The sequence below is a fragment of the Gobius niger genome (assembly GCF_951799975.1).
Source record: "Gobius niger genome assembly, chromosome: 20".
In the NCBI taxonomy this organism is placed as follows: Eukaryota; Metazoa; Chordata; class Actinopteri; order Gobiiformes; family Gobiidae; genus Gobius; species Gobius niger.
This window is the reverse complement of record NC_136871.1, coordinates 1,927,469-1,949,688: the sequence shown is the minus strand read 5'-3', so window position 1 is coordinate 1,949,688 and position 22,220 is coordinate 1,927,469. Positions and strand designations below refer to the sequence as shown.

Below are 22,220 nucleotides of genomic sequence, written 5' to 3'. Positions count from 1 at the left end.
GACAAAAATGTGACAAAAATTCAACAAAAATGTGACAAAAATTCAACAAAAATGTGACAAAAATTCAACAAAAATTCAACAAAAATGTGACAAAAATGTGACAAATATTCAACAAAAATGTGACAAAAATGTGACAAAAATGTGACAAAAATGTGACAAAAATGTGACAAAAATTCAACAAAAATTCTACAAAAATTCAACAAAAATTCCGGAGATGCCGTCTGTATCTATCTTTAGGGAAACACAATTTTTCACACTTTAGCCATTTGTCACATATAAATAACTTCAAGTGTAAATCGGGCCCATATGGATATTTTCTCACAGATTGTTCAGTAGAAGTGAAAAAACGGCATGTAGCATCAGGTTAGCATTCTCCGTTATTCATGTATTTATGGGCTGTTGAACCCATAGACTGTAGAAAAAATGGACGTCTTCTGCTCACTCCTCCCCGTTTACCAGATTGACCTCGGCCGTGGGGCAATTCATGGCGGATTTACAGACTCCTCCTCCCCTGCTCTGACGAAGCATGTTCCTATAAAGGACATAAGGGCGGGATTTTCACCGTAGACTCCGCCCTTGCGTGACGTGTAGCTCGCGCTGCTCCAATGCTAACAGTCCGAGCCTCATTAAGTACGAGATTTCAAAAATTCATATTACGAAAACCAGCCTGGTTTCATATATTGTTATTAACCCAGCGTTATCTCAGGAGGAAGATCAGCCTAGTCTAGTGTTGAAACAATTGAAACCAGGCTTTAAAGTAGTTTTTAACGTGTCTAAAGTCCAATGCTTTTCAATGGGGGCCTAGCGGCGATATGGAGGTACTGCAGCAACGGCGGAGCAATGGCGGCCCCCACGTTTGTGGTCAAAAAGCAGGGCAGCCAGCGGCCATTGGTTGAACCACTTTGCTCCTCCCCATGTCTTTGTATCTTTATTTAGTAGAAACTATATTCATAATGATTAATTAGAGAAAGTTCTCCAAATTGTTTTTCCCCTTAACTGTTTTCAAACATGACCATATATGGGCGATTCCAGAGATGCCGTCTGTATCTATGCACTTATTTATCACATATAAATAAATTCCAGTCTAAACGGGCCCATATGGATATTTCCTCACAGCAGATTGCTCAGTTCACCACGCGAGCCTCCGGAATGAGGTGAATACAAATCCAAACCGACCTGGCTCTAAACAACAGCAACAACACACAAAACAACGAACACTTTGAAGAAAAGAAAACTTTATTTAAATTAAAACCAAAGCAAATGTGCAGCAGTTTATTTTCTTGTAATCGCTGCTACAGGAGACGCACACGTCCAACTCCTCCTCCAAGTGTAAAGCACAGGAACACCTCAAGAACAGAATACTCAGTTATGGTACAAACCAAACAGCATCGAATACACAGCGCCTTAATCCACAGCATCTCGTATTGCTTCGTTTGTGGCAAAAAATACTGACCACGTTTTAGATCCAGACCTTCTCGGACAGAGGGAGGACGTGAGCGAGAGACTGTGGTGCTAATCGACCGGAAATGACTGTACAGTGTGTGGGGAAATGATGAAAGATCGGTTTAAAACTTACTCTAGAGGATCGCGGAGATACAGACGGCATCGCGTCACAGGAGGGGGCGTGGCTTTTCTTTTGGGAAACACAATTTTCCACTCGCTTTAGCCATTTTCTGGTGGAATATGAACTTACTTATCACATATACATAAAGTTAAGTGTAAATCGGGCCCATGTGAGTGTTTTCTCACAGCAGATTGTTCAGTAGAAGTGGAAAAACGGCAGTTGTAGCAAGCGCTAGCTAGCCGTTAGCATTAGCACGATGCTAACATGAAGCATTGTGTTAGCATTCTCCGTTATTCATGTATTTATGGGCTGTTGAACCACTTTGCTCCTCCCCATGTCTTTGTATCTTTGTTTAGTAGAAACTATATTCATGATTCAGCGTTTGTTAAAGGGGCTAGATGCAAGTTGGTCATTTTATACTCACTACTGCCACCTCAGGTCTTATGCGTAACTGCAGCTTCTGAGCGACAGTGCAGGATTTTAGAGGCAGTTGTGGTGAACAGGTCTGGGCTCATTAGGACATGGCTGGAACATGTAGGTGGGAGGAAAATACTTTGTTTTAACATTTTTCAAACACTGTATAGTCCCTTTAAAGTACTTTTTTCCACCTCAACTGTTTTCAAAAATGACCATATAGACAGGGCTGCAACTAACGATTATTTTGTAATCGATTAATCGTTTGGCTGTGAATGGTGTAGGAAAATTTTATTTTTTATCACATTATAGCTTAAAGCAGTACTAAGTAACTCTTCCCCCTAGAGGCCATAACCGCAACTGCAGGTGTCGTAGCAAGTTACGATTTTATAACTTATTAATTGTCTTGGAGAGTAAATACTACGCTGACAGGAAAGGCGAAGGGAGAGAGGGTCACTGTGCATCCAATTATACAACGGAAATAATTTTTTTCACTCAAACTTGGCTGTAAATACTGTTCAAAGTGACGTTAGCCCACAGTTAGCTTTCCCCGTTAGCATGTTAGCTTCTTCTTCGTGATTACATTAGTGTGTATTGCTTTCTCCGGTCCGGTGGCAGTGAAGTTGCAAACATGGTTTTCTGGCCAGAGACACCAGGGGGCGATGAAAGACCCTCCAATCATCCCATAAACACTTGTATCACCCCCACAGGGACTACGGGAGGGTTTATTAAGGTAAACACGTTACTTAGTACTGCTTTGAGTGGCGCTGTTTGAGGATGTGTTGATGGAGTAACTAAAGGGAAATGTTTTTTGAAGGCTCTATTAATGAAATTTACAATGTACCAAACACTACAGACCCTAAATATAAAATCAAAGTAGGTTTTCATCAAAAATACTACATTTTTTATGTCATTTTTGCTCCATTTTACTCTGTGTGAACCAGAAAAAGATTAATCGATTACTAAAATAGTTGTCGACTCTTTCAATAATCGATCAGTCGCTTCAGCCCTACATATAGACCATTCAGAGATGCCGTCTGTATCTCTGACCGGAGCCCGTTATCGCAGCTTTGGGCCTTCGGTGTGGAAACAGAAGGAACAAATGAATTACACTATATCGAGTAGGCTGGAAAAACTGTTGAAAAATGTTGATAGACTCTGCCAGTTCTTTCTCCCGTCTTTCGCCTCTTCCCAGGTTCAAGCTCTACTTTTCCAATCTGCAAAAAGCAAATACAGCATTTAATTAGGGAGGCACCGATACCACTTCTTCTAAAACCGATACGAGTGCTTTGATTTAAGTACTCGCCGATACCGAATACCGATACGAGTACAAGGCATTTTCTTCATTCTTACTTTTTTCACAGCAGATTGGTTTGTAATTAGTTAATTTACTCATGTACATTTCCTTAAGTAAAGTCGGCGACACATTTAAGAGCAGTTATATTAGAATTGTGCTGAAGCCATTTATTTATTTATGTCTCTGTCCATCATAGACAGAAAATCCCATGTCCTAAAGCTCCCAATGCCTGAGCTTTATTCATTTATGTGTTTTTATTTAACAATAGTATTGAGATGTTTCTTAAATGGTCTCTTTTCGTCTTTACTTCAGCTCCTGTAGATTTTCTCGTGTGTTTGTAGTAACTTAGCGAGAAGCTACAGCGTTTTCATTGTTCTGCTTAGGGCTGTGCAATTAATCGAAATTCGATTACGATTTCGATTACAACAGTAGACGATTACAAAAATAGCATAATCGCAAAAAATCGATTATAATTTCTTTTTTCAATTTTTTTTTTATTTTTTCTTCAAATGTTTTTTTCTAATTTTTAATTTTGGGATTTTTGTCACTTTTTCTGATGGATTTTTGTCTTTTTTTGCTGGATTTTTGTCTTTTTTCTGCTGGATTTTTGTCACTTTTTTGATGGATTTTGTAATTTTTTTAATGGATTTTTGTCACTTTTTTGCTGGATTTTAGTCTTTTTTTGATGGATTTTTTTAAAGGCAACAAATAATCGTTTGAATAATCGTGATTTCAATTATGACAAAAATAATCGTGATTATTATTTTTTCAATAATTGAGCAGCCCTAGTTCTGCTGCAGCTCATTTTCCCTCAATATAAACATGCTGTATGTCTTTAAGTTGGATTTTCTGAGGACTTTTTAGTCGCTGGGTTAGTTTTTCAGATGAATAAACCCCTGGGCTTAAAACGGCGTCAGAATGGCCCAAACTGTTAGCCGCGAGTTAGCAACATTAGCCTGTATGTTGTAAACACTGCAGACGTTTAGCTCTGGTTAAATCCAGCTCAGACTCTGGTTTAGAGAGCGCAGTCTGTAATAAAGTCAGCTCTTTATTGTGTTTACGCTAAACTATTCTCCAGTTTGTTGCTTCTTCTCTCCTCAGCTGAGCATCGGGACCTCATGAACGAGTACGAGCATGTGGTATCGGCGCATCCCTACATTTAATCATGTCAAAAAGAACCACAGTATTAAAGCAAACGCCCTGGATTTGTCATAAACAGGCCTCTTTGTGTATCACTGCCAGCATGTCATGAGCACTAAAAACTATTGCACGTCTACACTCCCACATTCACGCCAGTCGCCCGTCGTTTCTTTTTTTTTTTTTGGAACAGCAAAAAAAATCTCAGCATCAACTTTTAAAATGTCTTGCATGAGGGCGGGAGGAGGAGGGGGTAAAAAAGAACCCTAAAGGGCAACCCATGCACTAGCAGACCACGAAAAACAGCGATGAAACGAGCGGCGAAGAGTCCGGGGTTAGAAAAACGGCAAAGGAGGAGGTTTTTCGAAGCATCCGGGGGGAGTTTTTTACGGTGTATTCACAGCATTGAAATTCGATTGTCCGGTGTCCGGTCCTCGGGGACTCGCTTTGGGTCCGGTGAAGTTTCCCCCCAAACGTTACACGGCAAAACATGGAGATCTCTTTAAAAACAGTCAACGGATTAGTCGTCTCGTGTGGCTTTTTTTTTACACCGAGGAATCCCTTTCGAACCGGGGAAAACGTAGTCAACATTCTCGACGACTAATCGATCAACTGTTTCAATGCTGGACGACAAACGCTACAATTCTTTCCATCGCACTTCCTGGTGTGTCCGTGTGAAACCCCCAGACTTTTCTGCTTACATTTTTGGCAGTTTTTCCTTGAAATGTCCCTTTAAAAAAAAGCTGTGGGGCGGAGTTAAGGGTCGGCGACTGAGCAATACTGAAAACACAGTGGTCATCTTTTTTTGAAAACTGTCGTCGGTTTTTAAATCGTAAAGAATAAAGATTGAAAAGTGTAACGCTTCGTCGAGTCCGCGCGTGCATCCATCACTCCCTCCTCGTGTGAAAGAAGTCTCTACAGCTTTTTCAAAAACACGCTTTAATCGAGTCTCTCCTTACAGCATGGCAGTACGAGTACAGTACAAGTCTCCACCCTCCCCCCCTCTCCCTTGAACCTTTAAGGGTCCGCCATCTTGCCTTCCTCTAGGTGCCCACGATGGCGGGGTCGTGGGCGGAGTCGGGGAGGGCGGAGTCCGGGCAGTGGTACAGGAAGCAGTTGCCCCAGCAGCTGTAGCAGATGAGGAAGAGCGCGGCCAGGAACACCAGGGCGCAGATGGTGCAGGGCTTGCGCTCCAGCAGGAAGCTCAGCAGGTAGAAGCCCATGAACATGCTGTGGTTGAACCAGAGCGCCGGGTTGAGCGGCTTGGGGATGAGCAGCACCGGGAGCAGCCACTGGAGGCAGTACATGGTGAGGCTGCGCAGGGGGCGGTGGAGCTGGAGAAGAGGAAGTGGTTTCTCCTGTGGATGAGGAGAGATGTGGGTGTTGTTGCCCGGACAGCGGTGACGAGAAGGACTCGGTCAGGTTATCATACCTGCGGGAAAAGACACGGTCAATATGGGAGGAATAAGTTAAGAAACGCCCTGGCCAGTGGTTCTCAATCTGTGGTATAGATACAGACGGCCTCTCGTCATAGAAGGGGGCGTGGCCTCGCCGAGGGGGAAAATATAATCTTTAGAGAAACACAATTTTTTCTCTTTTTAGTCATTTTCTGGTGGAATATCAACTTATTTATCACATAAATAAAGTCAGGTGTAACTCAGGTCCATATGGATATTTTCTCACAGCAGATTGTTCAGTAGAAGTGAAAAAACAGCGTTAGCATTAGCCCGATGCTAACATGTAGCATTAAGTTAGCATTCTCTGTTATTTATGTATTTATGGGGTTTTGAACCACTTTGCTCCTCTCCATGTCTCTATCATTATTTAGTAGAAACTAGATTCATAATTCAGCATTTGTTAAAGTAGTTTTTGAATAATTAGAGAAAGTTTACATTTTTCTCCAACTTGTTTTCCCCCTTAACTGTTTTTTTTTTAAACATGACCATATATGGGCGATTCCAGAGATGCCGTCTGTATCTATTCTTATTAAGTAAGGACTAAACACCTGGGAGCCGCATTAGCCGGTTCTAACGCCCGACACAGTGTTGTTCCTCCTGCTTTATAACGTCTAACGCGGCTCCTCGTTGTTTAATCCGCTTATACCAGGGTCCCACAAACCTAACATTTATAATAAATGTGTTTTTCATTGACTAAAGTCACTAAATCTGCCAGACTACGGGACTATTTTGTGTGGGTTATTAGCCGGTCACTGAAGGCTGGTCTCAGAGCGAGTCATTCTCCGCAGCTATTACGAGGATCTCAGTCAGGCTCAACGACACAACATCAGCACAGAATCACAACACAACAGGACTAACCCGGAAACACTTTTCCCTGGAAGGAAACACCGATATGCGGCACTCGTGGGCACCAGTTATTTACCTTTTTCATTTTGTTTTTGTTTTGTTGACGTTTTGTTGTTCATTTTTTTTTCATTGTTTTCATTTTTTGTCATTTTTTTTGCCGTTTTTTGTCGATTTTTTGTCATTTTTTTGTCTATTTTTGTGTCTTTTTTTTTTTGTTTTTTAGTCGTTTTTTGTAAAAAAAAAATGTAATTTTTTGGTTTTTTTTTTTGTTTTTTGTCATTTTTTTGGTCATTTTTTCCCGTTTTTTTTTCTTCGTTTTTTTTCATTTTTGTCATTTTTTTTCCATTTTTTTTCCATTTTTTTCATTAAATTTTTTTTTTTTAAATCCATCTCATACGTTCCTCAGTCACTAATTACGCCTTTATCTGATTCAGCTGTGTCATGCGTTGCTATGGCGACGCCACAGCGGAGTGACATCCCAGTGATTTAACTACCGGACTACGTGTGCGGTTACACCAAAATAATGCACCAGCCAATCAGAATCCAGTATTCACCCAGACCATGGTGTAAATATCAAAAAGACTTTGCGACACAAATCCAGGTTTGTGCAGGTCCTGGAACGTGATGCCTCATAATAACCGGGCTAAAGGCGTGTCTGAGCCTCACTCTGTCCCGTAATGAACAGCAAACATTCAAAACACTTCCTTGTATGAGTCTACACTTGCTTATCCTTGTTTAAACTTTGAGCTGGGCTGCACAACACAGCACTTTCCTTTACTGTACTTACAAATCTACTTTTTACAGGACTAAAGAAAGATTTAGAGACGGTTTTTCTGTTCAAAACATGTAAACAGGGCCTTTGTGGGTTCAGGACGGCCCTGAACAGAGGATTAAAGCTCAGGGGCTTATAAAGGTTTAAAAAAAGCTGTTTCTCTCATAAACACTTTACTCACAATTGTGCACAACTTAAAATCATAACGGCGCCCAAGAAGTGACTTCCTGTTTCGATCCAGCACGCCAATAGAAAAGCACCATCTTATTCATTAGTTCAACTTTCTTTCTGCCAAACTATTATCAGACAAAACACTTCAAATGTGTGTATTTAAAGGAACAGGCCACCGTTTTTTCCATACTGAGATATGTTCTTACCTGAGCTGTGACGAGTTCTTTAGGACCTGTCTGATCTTCAGTCACGTAAACACAGCACAGACGGCGTTAGCATTTAGCCTCTCCCTCTCTCCTCTATAGCTCCAAAACAGGTCAAGATAGAAGCTACCAAGCTCTTCCACGTTTTCCCTATTTAAATATGGTTACGTGAAGTGTTCCACTACAAAGTATAATCACACACAATTAAACAATGTGGATTTTCTAAGCGGATAAAAGGGGGAACTATATTGTAAGGCGTAATAATACCAGGAGTAGTTCGAAATCCGCGCAGTAATCTTCACGGTATCGCTTTAGATCAGTTGTGCTCATTAGTTATTAATAAGCATTAGTAATTGTTTTAGGGTTAGGTTAAGGCCTGGCTATGAATGAAGTGTGTTATTCATGATCTATTAGTATGTTCACAGATAAAAGTATAATAAGCAGTGTGTTGAAACTTTACAAGCATATTATTAATGCTTGTTAATACCTTATTAATACATAACGAGAACACCTTAATATAAAGCGCTACCATCGTCACTTTACTGTGCAGATGCCAAACTACTCCTGGTATTATTACGCCTTACAATATAGTTCCCCCTTTTATCCGCTTAGAAAATCCACATAGTTTAATTGTGTGTAATTATACTTTGTAGTGGAACACTTCACGTAACCATATTTAAATAGGGAAAACGTGGAAGAGCTTGGTAGCTTCTATCTTGACCTGTTTTGGAGCTATAGAGGAGAGAGGGAGAGGCTAAATGCTAACGCCGTCTGCGCTGTGTTTACGTGACTGAAGATCAGACAGGTCCTAAAGAACTCGTCAAAGCTCAGGTAAGAACATATCTCAGTGTGTAAAAACGCTGGCCTGTTCCTTTAATTATATTCTTGAAATGTTGCAAGGACGAGCTGGCGTGCTGGATCGAAAAGCGTTGTTATGATTTGAAGTTATGCAGAGTCAATTATGGGATGGGATGAAAAGGAAATTCAGAGTCATGATTATCTTTATTATCACGATATTTGCCTATGGTTTAAAAAATTCACAGAAACTGATTTGACAGAAATTATAGGAATTGGCAAACAATATATTCCTCTTCATCGTCTCCTCTAAGTGTCATATTAAGTGAGACCTAATCAAGCATATTTAAACAAATTCAACTCAAAACTCTCTACATTGCTGTAAATTACAAACATAGAACGAAAACCAGCTCAGCTTTAGCCGTAATCGGGAGAAAGTCATTGTTGCCGGTCATATAAACGTAGCACTTCTATTATTAAAAAATGTGGCGATCGATTAATTGCCAAATCTTTCATCGCGATTAACGATATTATTGTTTATTGTTCCATCCTTACTCACAAGTTCCATTGAAAAAGTCCAACATGGGCAACAGGATATGAGAGAAACAACATGTGTCCAGTACAGTGAGCAGCAGACTGGATCTGACACAGCTGTAAGAGTTGTTTTCAGACTGACGACACCGCGATCCCCCTAACAGCGATTGAACTTGAGGAAACTATTGAAAGCAGCAAACCCAGGCATTCTAAACAAATATGCAGAGCACGAGGAAGTACTTAAAAGGCTACCGGGTCTAAAGGGATATTTCAGGATGTTTGACATAGGGCCTCATTTCCTCGTTATCCAGAGTGTTGTTGATTTCTGGAGATATTTTTTATTTTTTAATTCATGCAGTCCTTATATTTGAAGAGTTTAGTGGTGCTCGGCTAGTGCTAGGCTAGTGCATGTCTATGGTAACTAGTAGCCTGCTTTAAAAACCTCTTCAAAATCATGGGGTAGTGCTGCCATATCTGATTTGTAGAAGCTCCTTAGTGAATTCCATGTGTAGTAAAGCGGCCGCAGGTAAACAAACTGTAGATCCGGTAACCGAGCAGATCACTCCGCCGCTGTGTAGCTACAACCAGGAAGCTGATGCTGCTCAAATATAAGTTCTTTTAAATCCAACATGGTTATATTTCAGAAATTATTCAGTCAACACAGACACTTGGGTAATATGGTGTTATAAGTGATTTGCCTCAGGTGCTCTGGGTCAGACTGTTTTTAATGCAGGCTACAAGTTACCATAGACCTGCGCTAGCCTAGCATTAGCCTAGCACCACCAAACTCTTCAAACATAAGAACTGCATTAATTAAAAAAGTAAAAGAAAATCCAGAAATAAACAACACTCTGGATAACTAGGAAATGAGGCCCTGTGTCAAAAATCCTGAAATATCCCTTTAATATAAATTAATCACTGTTTCCGGCCTGCTTTATTTCCTACAGCTACAGTTATTACATTTAGCTTTAATTACATGTTTTACTTGATTTCTAAGTACATTCCTGAGCTCCCGTGACAAACCATTCCCTTTGTGCATGAGTGATGTTTGTCTACGTGAGAAAGATAAGGAACTTGGCCTAGACCAGGGGTTCTCAACCTGAGGGTCGGGACCCACTAGGGGGTCGCGAGACACATTTGGGGGGTCGCCAGAGCATATAGATAAATATAGATTTAAATATTATTATTATGGTGTGGTAGCAAACATGCTGTTTTACCAGGGTGCCATTATTTGTTCTAAATTTAATTCCTTTTTGTTTTAGCCATTGTTTTTTCTTTGTTTTTTAAGAGTTATGTAGTTTAACCTCTTAACTCCCGCCTGAACCCAGAGGATCTTTTTCCTCACGGCAGCAGATTTTTTTTCCATCATTTTTTTGTTGGGAATTCAACTCATTTTTGCAACTTTTTCATCATTTTTTTGTCACTTTTTTTGTAATTTTTGTGTCACATTTTTTTCTCCGTCATTTTTTGTCAAATTTTTATCACATTTTTGTCACATTTTTTGGTCTTTTTTGTCACATTTTTGCCATTTTTTCGTCACTTTTTTCTCACATTTCCATCATTGTTTTCGTCTCAGTTTTGTCGCTTTTTTCCCAGAAGCTTTTGGATTGGGGTGAAGCCAAACTGGAGAAACTGTGCTCGGTTCAGGCGGGAGTTAAGGGGTTAATGTCTCTTGTTTTTCCCCTGGTCTGACCCGGGTGGGGGTCACGATCCTAATGAACTGTTATAATGGGGGTCGCGGCTCTAAAAGGTTGAGAACCACTGGCCTAGAAGAATTGGACTCTGCTACTAAATACCCAACACAACCTATTTTAGGAGAACTAATCAATCACAAATAGAGAAGACCCTGGGAAACCAAGACAGTACCGGCTTATTCATTAGAAACAGCAGTATCAACAGGGGCGGACTGGCCATATGTCCGTTCTGGAAGAGCACAGAGGGGCCACCGGTCCCGCCTCAACCGAGCTTTACCCAAATCTAAAAGCTAAAAGAAAAGCATCAAAATAGCGAAAAAAAGAGAAAAACACGGACAAAAAAACACAACAAAAAAGGATAATAATTAAAAATTCAACAAAAATGTGACAAAAATTCAACAAAAATGTGACAAAAATGCGACAAAAGTGACAAAAATGTGACAAAAATGCGACAAAAAAGTGACAAAAATTCAACAAAAATGCAGGGCTCAAGACTAACTTTTATTTTAGTAGCGCTGGCGCTACCAACTTTTTCATTTGGTCGCACAGACAATATTTTGGTCGCACAGACTCCAGACACAATATCAAAATTCACCATTTTAATAAAATAAAACAAGGACAGTTATAAACATGTTTGAAATAACTTATAATTGATCCTAACAATGATTAAAATAGTGTTAACACTTTTTAAAATAATAGTGATTTTATATAGTTTTATTATATATTTTTTTGCATTGTTCTGCTTTAATTTTGTGTTTTCAATCCATTATTACTCATCTTCCTTGACAATTGTTTGTCTCTTTCTTTCCAAATCTGCAATATCACTTGCAGGATATTCACTTATAAAATTATGTATTACTGCCAATTAAGACCGTATTAATCACAGGCAAAAAGTACCTGTTTTAGCCTAAAGCCTAAATAAAATACAGGAGCTGAATCTGCTGCGGCTGAGGGAGGGCGGGTCATAACAGCAGCTGTTAGCTCTCTGTTAGCTTTACGTTAGCTCTCTGTTAGCTTTACGTTAGCTCTCTGTTAGCTCTCTGTTAGCTTTACATTTGCGCTCTAAAACAAGCTTTTTCTGACCGCGAGGAGACCAGAGCGAGCTCAGGTAGGAACATAAACCGCTAAACTCTTTCTGCTCCTGTCTCCTCCTCTCGTGCGCGCGCTTCTGTCTGACCTGCGCTCGTGAGCTCGCCGCTGGGCTGCAGCGCTACCGCCCCTAAAGGCGAACATAAAAGTGAAAATAGATACTTTTTTGGGGAATAAACTGTGGGAAAGTGCGTATTGGCAGAAAGTAATAGAAGGTTAACTCATGTCGGGACACGTGGCTTCTGTTGCTGTCTGTATTTCATGTCCCTGGGCCAAACAGGGAGAGCGGGGCACTTGCCTGGACAAAACGTTTAGCGTAAACTACCAGCTGACTTCTTCAATAATAGTGGAAGCTTGGGCGTGTGCGTGCGTGTTTGTGCAGTGTGTGTGTGTTCTCAGAGGAGTGCTCTGGAGACGCTGTTTATAACGTTATTTGCAGCACTCCTCATAAAGCCTATTAGACTTTCTTTATTTTTTTTTGCTCGCACAGGTGCTACCACTTATCTTTTTTACTCGCACATTGTCTAAAAATAGTCGCATATGCGAGCATTTTGGTCGCAGTCTAGAACCCTGAAATGTGATAAAAATTCAACAAAAATGTGACAAAAATTCAACAAAAATGTGACGAAAATGTGACGAAAATGTGACAAAAATGTGACAAAAATTCAACAAAAATGTGACACAAATGTGACAAAAATTCAACAAAAATGTGACACAAATGTGACAAAAATTCAACAAAAATGTGACAAAAATGTGACAAAAATTCACCAAAATTTGACAAAAATTCAACAAAAATTCAACAAAAAAGTGACAAAAAAGTGTCAAAAATGTGACAAAAAATTGACAAAAATTCAACAAAAATGTGACAAAAAAGTGACAAAAATGTGACAAAAAATCAACAAAAATGTGACAAAAATGTGACAAAAATTCAACAAAAATGTGACACAAATGTGACAAAAATTCAACAAAAATGTGACAAAAATTCAACAAAAATGTGACAAAAATGTGACAAAAATTCACCAAAATTTGACAAAAATTCAACAAAAATTCAACAAAAAAGTGACAAAAAAGTGTCAAAAATGTGACAAAAAATTGACAAAAATTCAACAAAAATGTGACAAAAAAGTGACAAAAATGTGACAAAAAATCAACAAAAATGTGACAAAAATGTGACAAAAATTCAACAAAAATGTGACACAAATGTGACAAAAATTCAACAAAAATGTGACAAAAATGTGACAAAAATTCAACAAAAATGTGACAAAAATGTGACAAAAATTCACCAAAATTTGACAAAAATTCAACAAAAATTCAACAAAAATTCAACAAAAAAGTGACAAAAAAGTGTCAAAAATGTGACAAAAAATTGACAAAAATTCAACAAAAATGTGACAAAAATGTGACAAAAATTCACCAAAATTTGACAAAAATTCAACAAAAAAGTGACAAAAAAGTGTCAAAAATGTGACAAAAAATTGACAAAAATTCAACAAAAATGTGACAAAAAAGTGACAAAAATGTGACAAAAAATCAACAAAAATGTGACAAAAATGCAACAAAAATGTGACAAAAATTCATAAAAAAAAAAGAAAAAAAAAACATACAAAAGGTGACACAACACAGCAACAGCGCGAGGAAAAAGGTCAGTTTTGTGGGTCTTAGCTTTCAAAAGAGGACAGAATGCATTTGGTTTAGGCGGGGGGTAAGAGGTTATAATATGTATTCGTGGAAGTGTCGCATTTACGCTCATTTGGGCCGGGCTGGTCAGAGTCCAGGGCTGTTTTTCAGTCCCAGTCCGGCCCTGAGCATCAATCACCTTATAGAAACCAACACACTTGGGGAAACAAACATAATACTGAAATCATTCCAGGCCTGACTCTATTAAAGCAGCACATTTCGTAAGTTTTCTGTGAACGACTCTCTCTCAAACAGCTTGAATGTACAACTTAAGCTAACGTGGCATGAACAAACAACGCTTGGCAAACCGGCTTCAGGCTGGAAGTATCTGCTATAAATGTATTATTGAACAGGGCTAATCATAAATGCCGGACTAAAAACTTTATTTAGATATTATACAACAAGGATAGATCGTAAACGGAAGCTTTTCATTTCCCCCTCTACCTGTACAGTTTCGAGAAGTTCATTATGTTCCCATTCTCAGACCGCACACCGTAAAAAGTGCTATTTTTGTGAAGACAGTGACGTAGATTTAAATCGAGAGGACGTAACGGAAACAACAAACATATACATATAAAACATTTTCAAAAAGTAACACCGTTTAATGAGACGCGACTACGAACGGTCCAAATCGACAGTGATCCAAATCGGGGTAACGACAGAGCTAACTAGCCTAGCATGCCTGCATTAGCGTGGCACAAAACAAAAGATTTGACACATTGTACAACACTTGTGACGTTATCAAGTGACGTTAGGGATAAACCCGTGCCCTGAAGACAATAAAACTGTGAAAAATAATAATAAAATGACAGACCTGGCGAGATTTAGGGCTTGTTCTCCGAAAAACGCCACACAAACATAAACAGTCTCGGCGGCGGGTAGCGTTAGCATTAGCCGTTAGGACCCCGGCGGCGGTGACGTGCGATGCGTGAAGGCGCCGAGGATTTGCCTGAATAATTATTTGCAAAAAAAAAACAGCGGTAGCTTTGACAACGTGTTTTATTTTGATTTAGTAGCAGGGTTTTGATGACAATTTATTTTAGTTTTAGTCGATATTTAGTCAAACAACTCGCTTAAGTTTTAGTCTAGTCGATTAGTTCTACAATTTACTTAGTCCAATTTACATTAAACCCCACCTGAACCGAGCACATTTCCTCCAGTTTGGCTTTACCCAAATCTAAAAGCCTCATGAAAAAAAGGTTTGAAATAGCACCAATTGTGCTATTTCAAATAACAGAGCAAATGAAAAGTGAAAGAAAAAGAGATGAAAACAAGGATGAAAGTGCAACTAAAGAGCGACAAAAAACATGACAAAAAAGAGACACAAAAGAGACAAAGAGCAATGAAAATGGATGCAAAAATGTGATGAAAACCCCCCAAAAAGTGATGGAGAATAAAAAGTACAAAAAGTGACGACGACACGAGGAAAAAGTTCCATTTAGTTAAGAGGTTAATAGTATTTATAATAATCACATGTAATCAAGGTCCTCTGCTTCATGTTTGTTCTTCCACATGAACAAAACTCAGAGCTGCGCTTTTGGCAGTGAATATAAATGATACGAGGCTTTTTCAAACTGTCATTGGAAGTTTGGATGATTTTAGTTTCTTCTTTTAATTTGTCAGATTTTACCATACCATACCAACTTTATTTATTTTAGTTGACGGAAAATAGACATGGACGTTTTAGTCACAGTGTTCAGTCTCATGAACAACTTTTAATTTAGTTTTAGTCTAATTTTACTCATAAAGATGCCAACTGTCTCCCATTCATTCTCAATGGTAAACATGGATGCAGTACACTGTTTGGCCACCAGCGTCAAATTGGGGGCGCTGTTTCACTCCTATCGCAAAGTTAAGGAAACACTTGGGCTGCGTCCGAAACGAGCAGATTGGTAAGAGCTCTTACGCCAAACCGGATGTGAGTCAGCGTCCGCCATGACAAGATGCTTCCGAATTGTGCTGTCAGTTAGGAAAAGGAGCCTCGATGCTAACTATCATAGCCACCTTAGCATAGGGACCTCTGATGCTAACTATCATAGCCACTTTAGCATAGGGACCTCTGATGCTAACTATCATAGCCACTTTAGCATAGGGACCTCTGATGCTAACTGTCATAGCCACTTTAGCATAGGGACCTCTGGTGCTAACTATCATAAGCACTTTAGCATAAGGACCTCTGGTGCTAACTATCATAGCCACTTTAGCATAGGGACCTCTGGTGCTAACTATCATAGCCACTTTAGCATAGGGACCTCTGATGCTAACTATCATAGCCATAGGGACCTGATGCTAACTAACCGGTGATTAGGAGCTATGTGCCATCCCATAAGCCTAATACCCCCCCACCCCCCTTGTATGTTTTTTTTTTTTTCTCATTTTTGTCACATTTTTGTTGAATTTTTGTCACATTTTTGTCGCATTTTTGTTGAATTTTTGTCACATTTTTGTTGAATTTTTGTTGAATTTTTGTCACATCTCTGTTGAATTTTTGTCACATTTTTGTTGAGTTTTTGTGAGTTTTTGTCACATTTTTGTTGAATTTTTTATTATTTTTTCAATCATTTTTTGTTGTGTTTTTTTGTCCGTGTTTTTCTCTTTTTCTCACTATTTTGATGCTTTTCTTTTTCGCTTTTAGATTTGGGTAAAGCTCGGTTAAGGCCCTTCTGTGCTCTTCCAGAATGGACACATGGCCGGTCCGCCCCTGTTGATGCTGCACATGAAGTACAGCCTATGGTCGACAGCTGAGGTGGTGCAGTAAAGATATGTAACTATGGCAACAGTCAAAATGCAGAAGCAGTTTTTATATCTCCAAAGTTTATTCGCACATATTTTACACAAAGAGACAAAACATGAAGTAAAAAAAAAGAAGTCATTTTCAAACTTCAAATAAATAAATAAATACAATAAATGATAATAAATGAAGAAAAACAAAAACACTGATTACTTGAACATCTTTGACCTAAACGTAGAAACAGCACAAATGTTTAACACAAAGAGGCCTTTAACTCTGGTTTCTGAAATTGCAAAGCTTGTTTATGTTTTGGACTGAAAGCAACTAAAAATCTCAACATCCCAAGTAAAACACATTTCAGTTTTAGGGCATTCATTGGTTCAGGGTTTTTAAAATGAAACAAGCTGAAATCATCAAAGAGAATTACAAGTGTTTTTCCCACTCGAAGCCTGCGTAGATCATAAAATGCAGCTGATTTAGAAGAAAAGTGCAAACGAATACATCTGCAGACTTCCAATAAACATGTATTTGACACAGACTTGGTGAACGACTGTGTATTAAACACATGGCAACACAAAATCAGCAATGTTTCTGTTTGAAAGCCTGTGAGATTAAACGTACAGTTTTAGTCCACCGGGGGTCACTAGAGATACTGATCTGAAGCCTCAACTCCTCAAAGAGTCAACATGGAATCACTTACTGTGTATTTTTATAGGTGAAAAACACCTCAAATCAAAAAGACAAAACATTCTCCAGCTCATCTCCATGGAGACGCTGCTGTTTTTTCCTTTGACAGACAAAAAAATGTTAAATTACATTGGTTAGAGCTAGATCGTCTGCTCTGGAGGGACAGTCTGCTGTGAAAACGTGAGATATCATGACACAAATTAAGGTTAGGGCCAGGGATATGGTTAACCTCTTAACTCCCGCCTGAACCGAGAGGATCCTTTTCCTCACGTCATCAGAATTTTTTTCCAACATTTTTTTGTTGGGTATTCAACTCATTTGTGTAACTTTTTTGTCACTTTTTTTTTTAATTTGTATCATTTTTTTGTCATTTTTTTAATCAATTTTTTGTCATTTTTTTGTCACATTTTTGGCATTTTTTCGTCCATTTTTTGTTACATTTTTGTGACATTTTTATCACATTTTTGTCATTTTTTCGTCAATTTAATGTCAATTTCTTGTGACATTTTTGTGACATTTTTGCCACTTTTTCATAAATTTTTCGTCACTTTTTTGTCACATTTCCATCATTGTTTTCGTCTCAGTTTTGTTGCTATGTTCACAGCTTTTTTCCAGAGGCTTTTGGATTGGGGTAAAGCCAAACTGGAGAAAATGTGCTCGGTTCAGGTGGGAGTTAAGGGGTTAACTTTAAGGATTAGGATTATTTGTATTTTTAGACAAACCAACTCATAGATCTATACAAAATCACAGCAGACCGTCCCTCCGGAGCAGACGATCCAGCACTGACCAATTACAATGGGTTTGTTAAGTGATGATGTCATCGCTCCACTTCCGGGTCCAACGGAGCTTCAGCCCTGTTCACTATAAAAGGATTTAACTGATTTGAACCTGCTGTAGAGGCGACTGCAAGGCTCTTTTTAAACATATATATATATTTTTCCATACACAATGAAGGCTTATTTTTGCCTGGAGAAATGGTGACATATATTATTCTAATTAGGCGTAAAACAACCAGATAAAGTTGCATATTTGGCTGTGTTTAGCTGTGAAACTCTATACCAGGGCTTCTCAACCTGGGGGTCGGGACCCACTAGGGGGTCGCGAGACAAATTTGGGGGGTCGTTAGAGCATATAGATAAAATATATATTTTAATATTATTATTATGGTGTCGTAGCAAACATGCTGTTTTACCAGGGTGCCATTATTTGTTCTAAATTTAATTCATTTTTGTTTAAGCCATTGTTTTTTCTTTGTTTTTTAAGAGTTATATAGTTTAACCTCTTAACTCCCGCCTGAACCCAGAGGATCTTTTTCCTCACGTCAGTAGATTTTTTTTCCATCATTTTTTTGTTGGGAATTCAACTCATTTTTGTAACTTTTTCATCATTTTTTTGTCACATTTTTGTCAATTTTTTGTAATTTTTTCATCATTTTTTTGTCACATTTTTGTCATTTTTTCTGCAATTTATTGTCAATTTCTTGAGACATTTTTGTCATTTTTTCATAAATTTTTCGTCACCTTTTTGTCACATTTCCATCATTGTTTTCGTCTCAGTTTTGTCGCTTTTTCCCAGAAGCTTTTGGATTGGGGTAAAGCCAAACTGGAGAAAATGTGCTTGGTTCAGGCGGGAGTTAAGGGGTTAATGTCCCTGTTTTTCCCATGGTCTGACCCGGGTGGGGGTCACGATCCTAATTAACTGTTATAATGGGGGTCGCGGCTCCAAAAGGTTGAGAACCACCGCTCTATACAGTCTGGACCCGGAAACAGCTTATTACTTATCAGACGTATACTCAGTGTTGGGCAGTAACAGAATACATGGAGTCTTTCATTTGAAAGTATTTAGAATTTACAGTTACTTTCTTCAAATCAAGGGGATGCATTATGGTGCTCAGCTAATACATGTTAGCTTCATATTCGCATGATATCGAAGGGAAAAGTTTATTGAGTTCCTGATGTGCTTTTGCAAAGTGCTTTTTTTCTTCCTAATTAATGACAAATAAATTCATAACAGGCGGGACAACTACACTGTATTTACACATAAATATAATGCAAACTAATTCATGTTTTTCATCACATATACGCTACATTTGTGCATAGATATCAAGCAAATAAATGTGAAAGTATCAGAATACAGTACTCTGATTGGACAAAGTACATCACAGAATACATTTTTAGGCAAGTATTCTCCCCAACACTGCCTGTACTGTACGTTATTTCCCAAACGCTATATTTTAGGCCACAGCAAAAAAACAAAAAAACATTTATCGTGGTGTAGCTGACACTTAGGAGATAGTTCATGTTTTGAGTTTTCTTTTAAAACTCTCCTTTGAAAAGATAAAAGATAAGATAATCCTTTATTGATCTCACGATGAAGAAATCCACTAAAATAATCATGACTAAATGTTACTGAGTTAAAAACCCTTAAAATACCTGATCCCGTATTGGACCCACTGTCATGTTCCGGGCGTTTGGACACAAGGTGACACAAGGGGGCGCCTTTCAACCTCAGTGTAAATGTGAGTTGACTTTCTTCAGAGTGAGACTTTAGGTCAGACACCATGAGTGACAGTAACATGAGGCTAATATATTGTGGCCTTTACTTTATGTAAAAAGGCTGAGGCCTCATTGCTCTTCAGTCACAGACCCACAGGTGAAGAAGGAAGTCATGGAGCTTCTGCTTTGGACACAACTTTATACATCGCTGTAAAGTCTAAAAGTAAAGTATGTAGTAAATCAAATAAAAAGGAAATGGAAATTATAATTACACTTATCAAAGAAATTCACAACATTGATGCAAATAATGGTTAAAAAAAATATCCATAAATATTATCTGATGTAGAATCATGTTTGTCCTGGTTAGGGCTGAAACTAACGATTATTTTGTAATCGATTAATCTATCGACTATTTTTACGATTAATCGATTAGCCGCTTGGCTATGAATGGTGTATGAAAATGTTATTTTTTCCATTTTTTTTATCACATGAAGCTAAAGTGGATCCGCTTGAGGACGTGTTGATGGAGGAAACGTAAAGTAAATGTTTGTTGGAGGCTCTTGTTGCTAATTCTGCTCCTGATTGGATGAGACACAAACAGATATTCATGAAATTTACAATGTACAAAGTGAACTACATACACTTTCCATAAAAACAAAGTTTTCATCAAAAATACAACATTTTCACGTAATTTTTGCTCTATTTGAGTCTGTGTGAACCAGAAAACGATTAATCGATTACTAAAATAGTTGTCGACTATTTCAATAATCGATCAGTCGTCGATTAATCGATTAGTTGTTTCAGCCCTAGTCCTGGTGGACCATGACAGATGTGGACAGGACTGTGGTGGATCTACTTTTACTTTGGAGACAATAGTTACTATAGTAACTGTTAAAGAAATGAACCTCATGAGCTTCTTCTGTAACATGAGACAAACATGACTTTACAGCAGATACAGTTGAGAGATTTTTGGTCTTCATTTATATTATAAACGATGGGTTTTCACACTTGAACTCTTTTATTCTTAAATCCAGCAGAAATATGAAAGATCTAATGCAGATTCTCCACGACTTCCTTCTTCACCTGTCGGTCTGTGACTGAAGTGTCGCCTGAGACTTTCTGTTCAAAATAAAGATCACACTTGTAGCGTCATGTTTCTGTCGCTCACAGTGTCTGACCTAAAGTCTAACTCTGAAGCCAATCAGATCACAGAGACTCAGAGTGGGCGGGGCTCAAATGTGACCAAACGCCAAGATCCAAGAACTGAGACAAAAACAAATATTTCAGTGCTTTAACAGGTTCATTGCAAATGAAAAGCGGCATATTGTCTTTCTCTGCTGGAATTATTCATCATCATCGCACCCTTTTCCAGAACCTCTGCTATACAGGCAGGGCAGCACAAGAAACCAGTGTCAAACAAACAAAGTTAAACATGAAATATGAATAAAGACGGGACTAAAACACAATCACAGGCGAGCCCTACGCCGGCGTCTGAGTGTTCGTCTCAGCGAAGCTCCCGTTTCCACACATTACCGACATCTCGAGACTCGACGTGGACCCCGGAGAAGCTAATGTTATCATGCTAGCTAGCTTTACGTCTCTAAAAGTTGCCCGTGTGTCACAGCCTCCAGAGTTAGCCGTTAGCACACTAGCATAGCAGCCATTCCGACATCGAAAAACAGCGGTAGCGGGCTAGCACATAAACAGGCGAGATTATAGAGCGATATCACTAATCGATGACCATTCCTATAAGCAAAATAGAGATATTCTTCGTCACTGGATGGCGTACAGTTAACATGATGCAGCATATTTCTCAATGATAGTCCTTTTTTTTTGTGTTTTTCCTCTCCAAGAAGAGCCTATCTATCGTAATAAATAAAGTGCCTTAACTTTTTTTTCCCCCCCGTTTCAAGTCACTACAGGCTGTTTTTCATTCACGGTGCAGGAGAAGTCACGGTTATCAGGAGGGGGTCAAAGTGGAAGATTAAAAACGTGGCGCGGTCCAGCTTTAATGCGCTTGGCTCTCGTCCGATCTGTGGGGATGCGATTTCTCCGTTCACCTTGAAGTAATCGTTCCATCTCTTTGTTCGGGGTTCCTCGCAGTCTGCTAAATAGAACGTACAACAACGCAGGGGCCGGACTGGGACTGAAAAACAGCCCTGGACTCTGACCAGCCGGGCCCAAATGAGCGTGAATGAGACACTTCCACAAATACATGTTTTAACCTCTTACCCCCCGCCTAAACCAAATGCATTCTGTCCTTTTTTGGCTGTGAAACACCTCATTTGAAAGCTAAGACCCACAAAACTGATCTTTTTCCTCGCGCTGTTGCTGTGTTGTGTCACCTTTTGTATGTTTTTTTTTCTTTTCTTTTTGTCACTTTTTGTTGAATTTTTGTTGAATTTTTGTTGAATTTTTGTTGAATTTTTGTTGAATTTTTGTTGAATTTTTGTTGAATTTTTGTTGATTTTTTGTTGAATTTTTGTCACATTTTTGTCACATTTTTGTTGATTTTTTGTTGATTTTTTGTTGATTTTTTGTTGATTTTTTGTTGAATTTTTGTCAAATTTTTGTTGATTTTTTGTTGAATTTTTGTTGAGTTTTTGTCACATTTTTGTCACATTTTTGTCACATTTTTGTTGAATTTTTGTCACATT

General features: G+C 38.6%; 1 protein-coding gene across 1 annotated transcript; it reads right to left on the bottom strand.

The window, feature by feature from the left end:
• Nucleotides 1–5,388: 5,388 nt before the first annotated feature.
• Nucleotides 5,389–14,554, bottom strand: blcap (bladder cancer associated protein). Its single transcript, XM_079579367.1, has 2 exons — nucleotides 14,465–14,554; nucleotides 5,389–5,844 (listed from the first exon to the last, which is right to left on the bottom strand). Exon 2 carries the CDS (start codon nucleotides 5,717–5,719, stop codon nucleotides 5,456–5,458), a length of 264 nt encoding a protein of 87 aa, XP_079435493.1. The 5' UTR covers nucleotides 5,720–5,844; nucleotides 14,465–14,554; the 3' UTR covers nucleotides 5,389–5,455.
• Between the last annotated feature and the right edge of the window lie 7,666 nt (nucleotides 14,555–22,220).

Bases quoted from the DNA above. Each gene is read 5' to 3' on its own strand.
- blcap (XM_079579367.1), bottom strand. From the start codon at position 5,719: ATGTACTGCCTCCAGTGGCTGCTCCCGGTGCTGCTCATCCCCAAGCCG.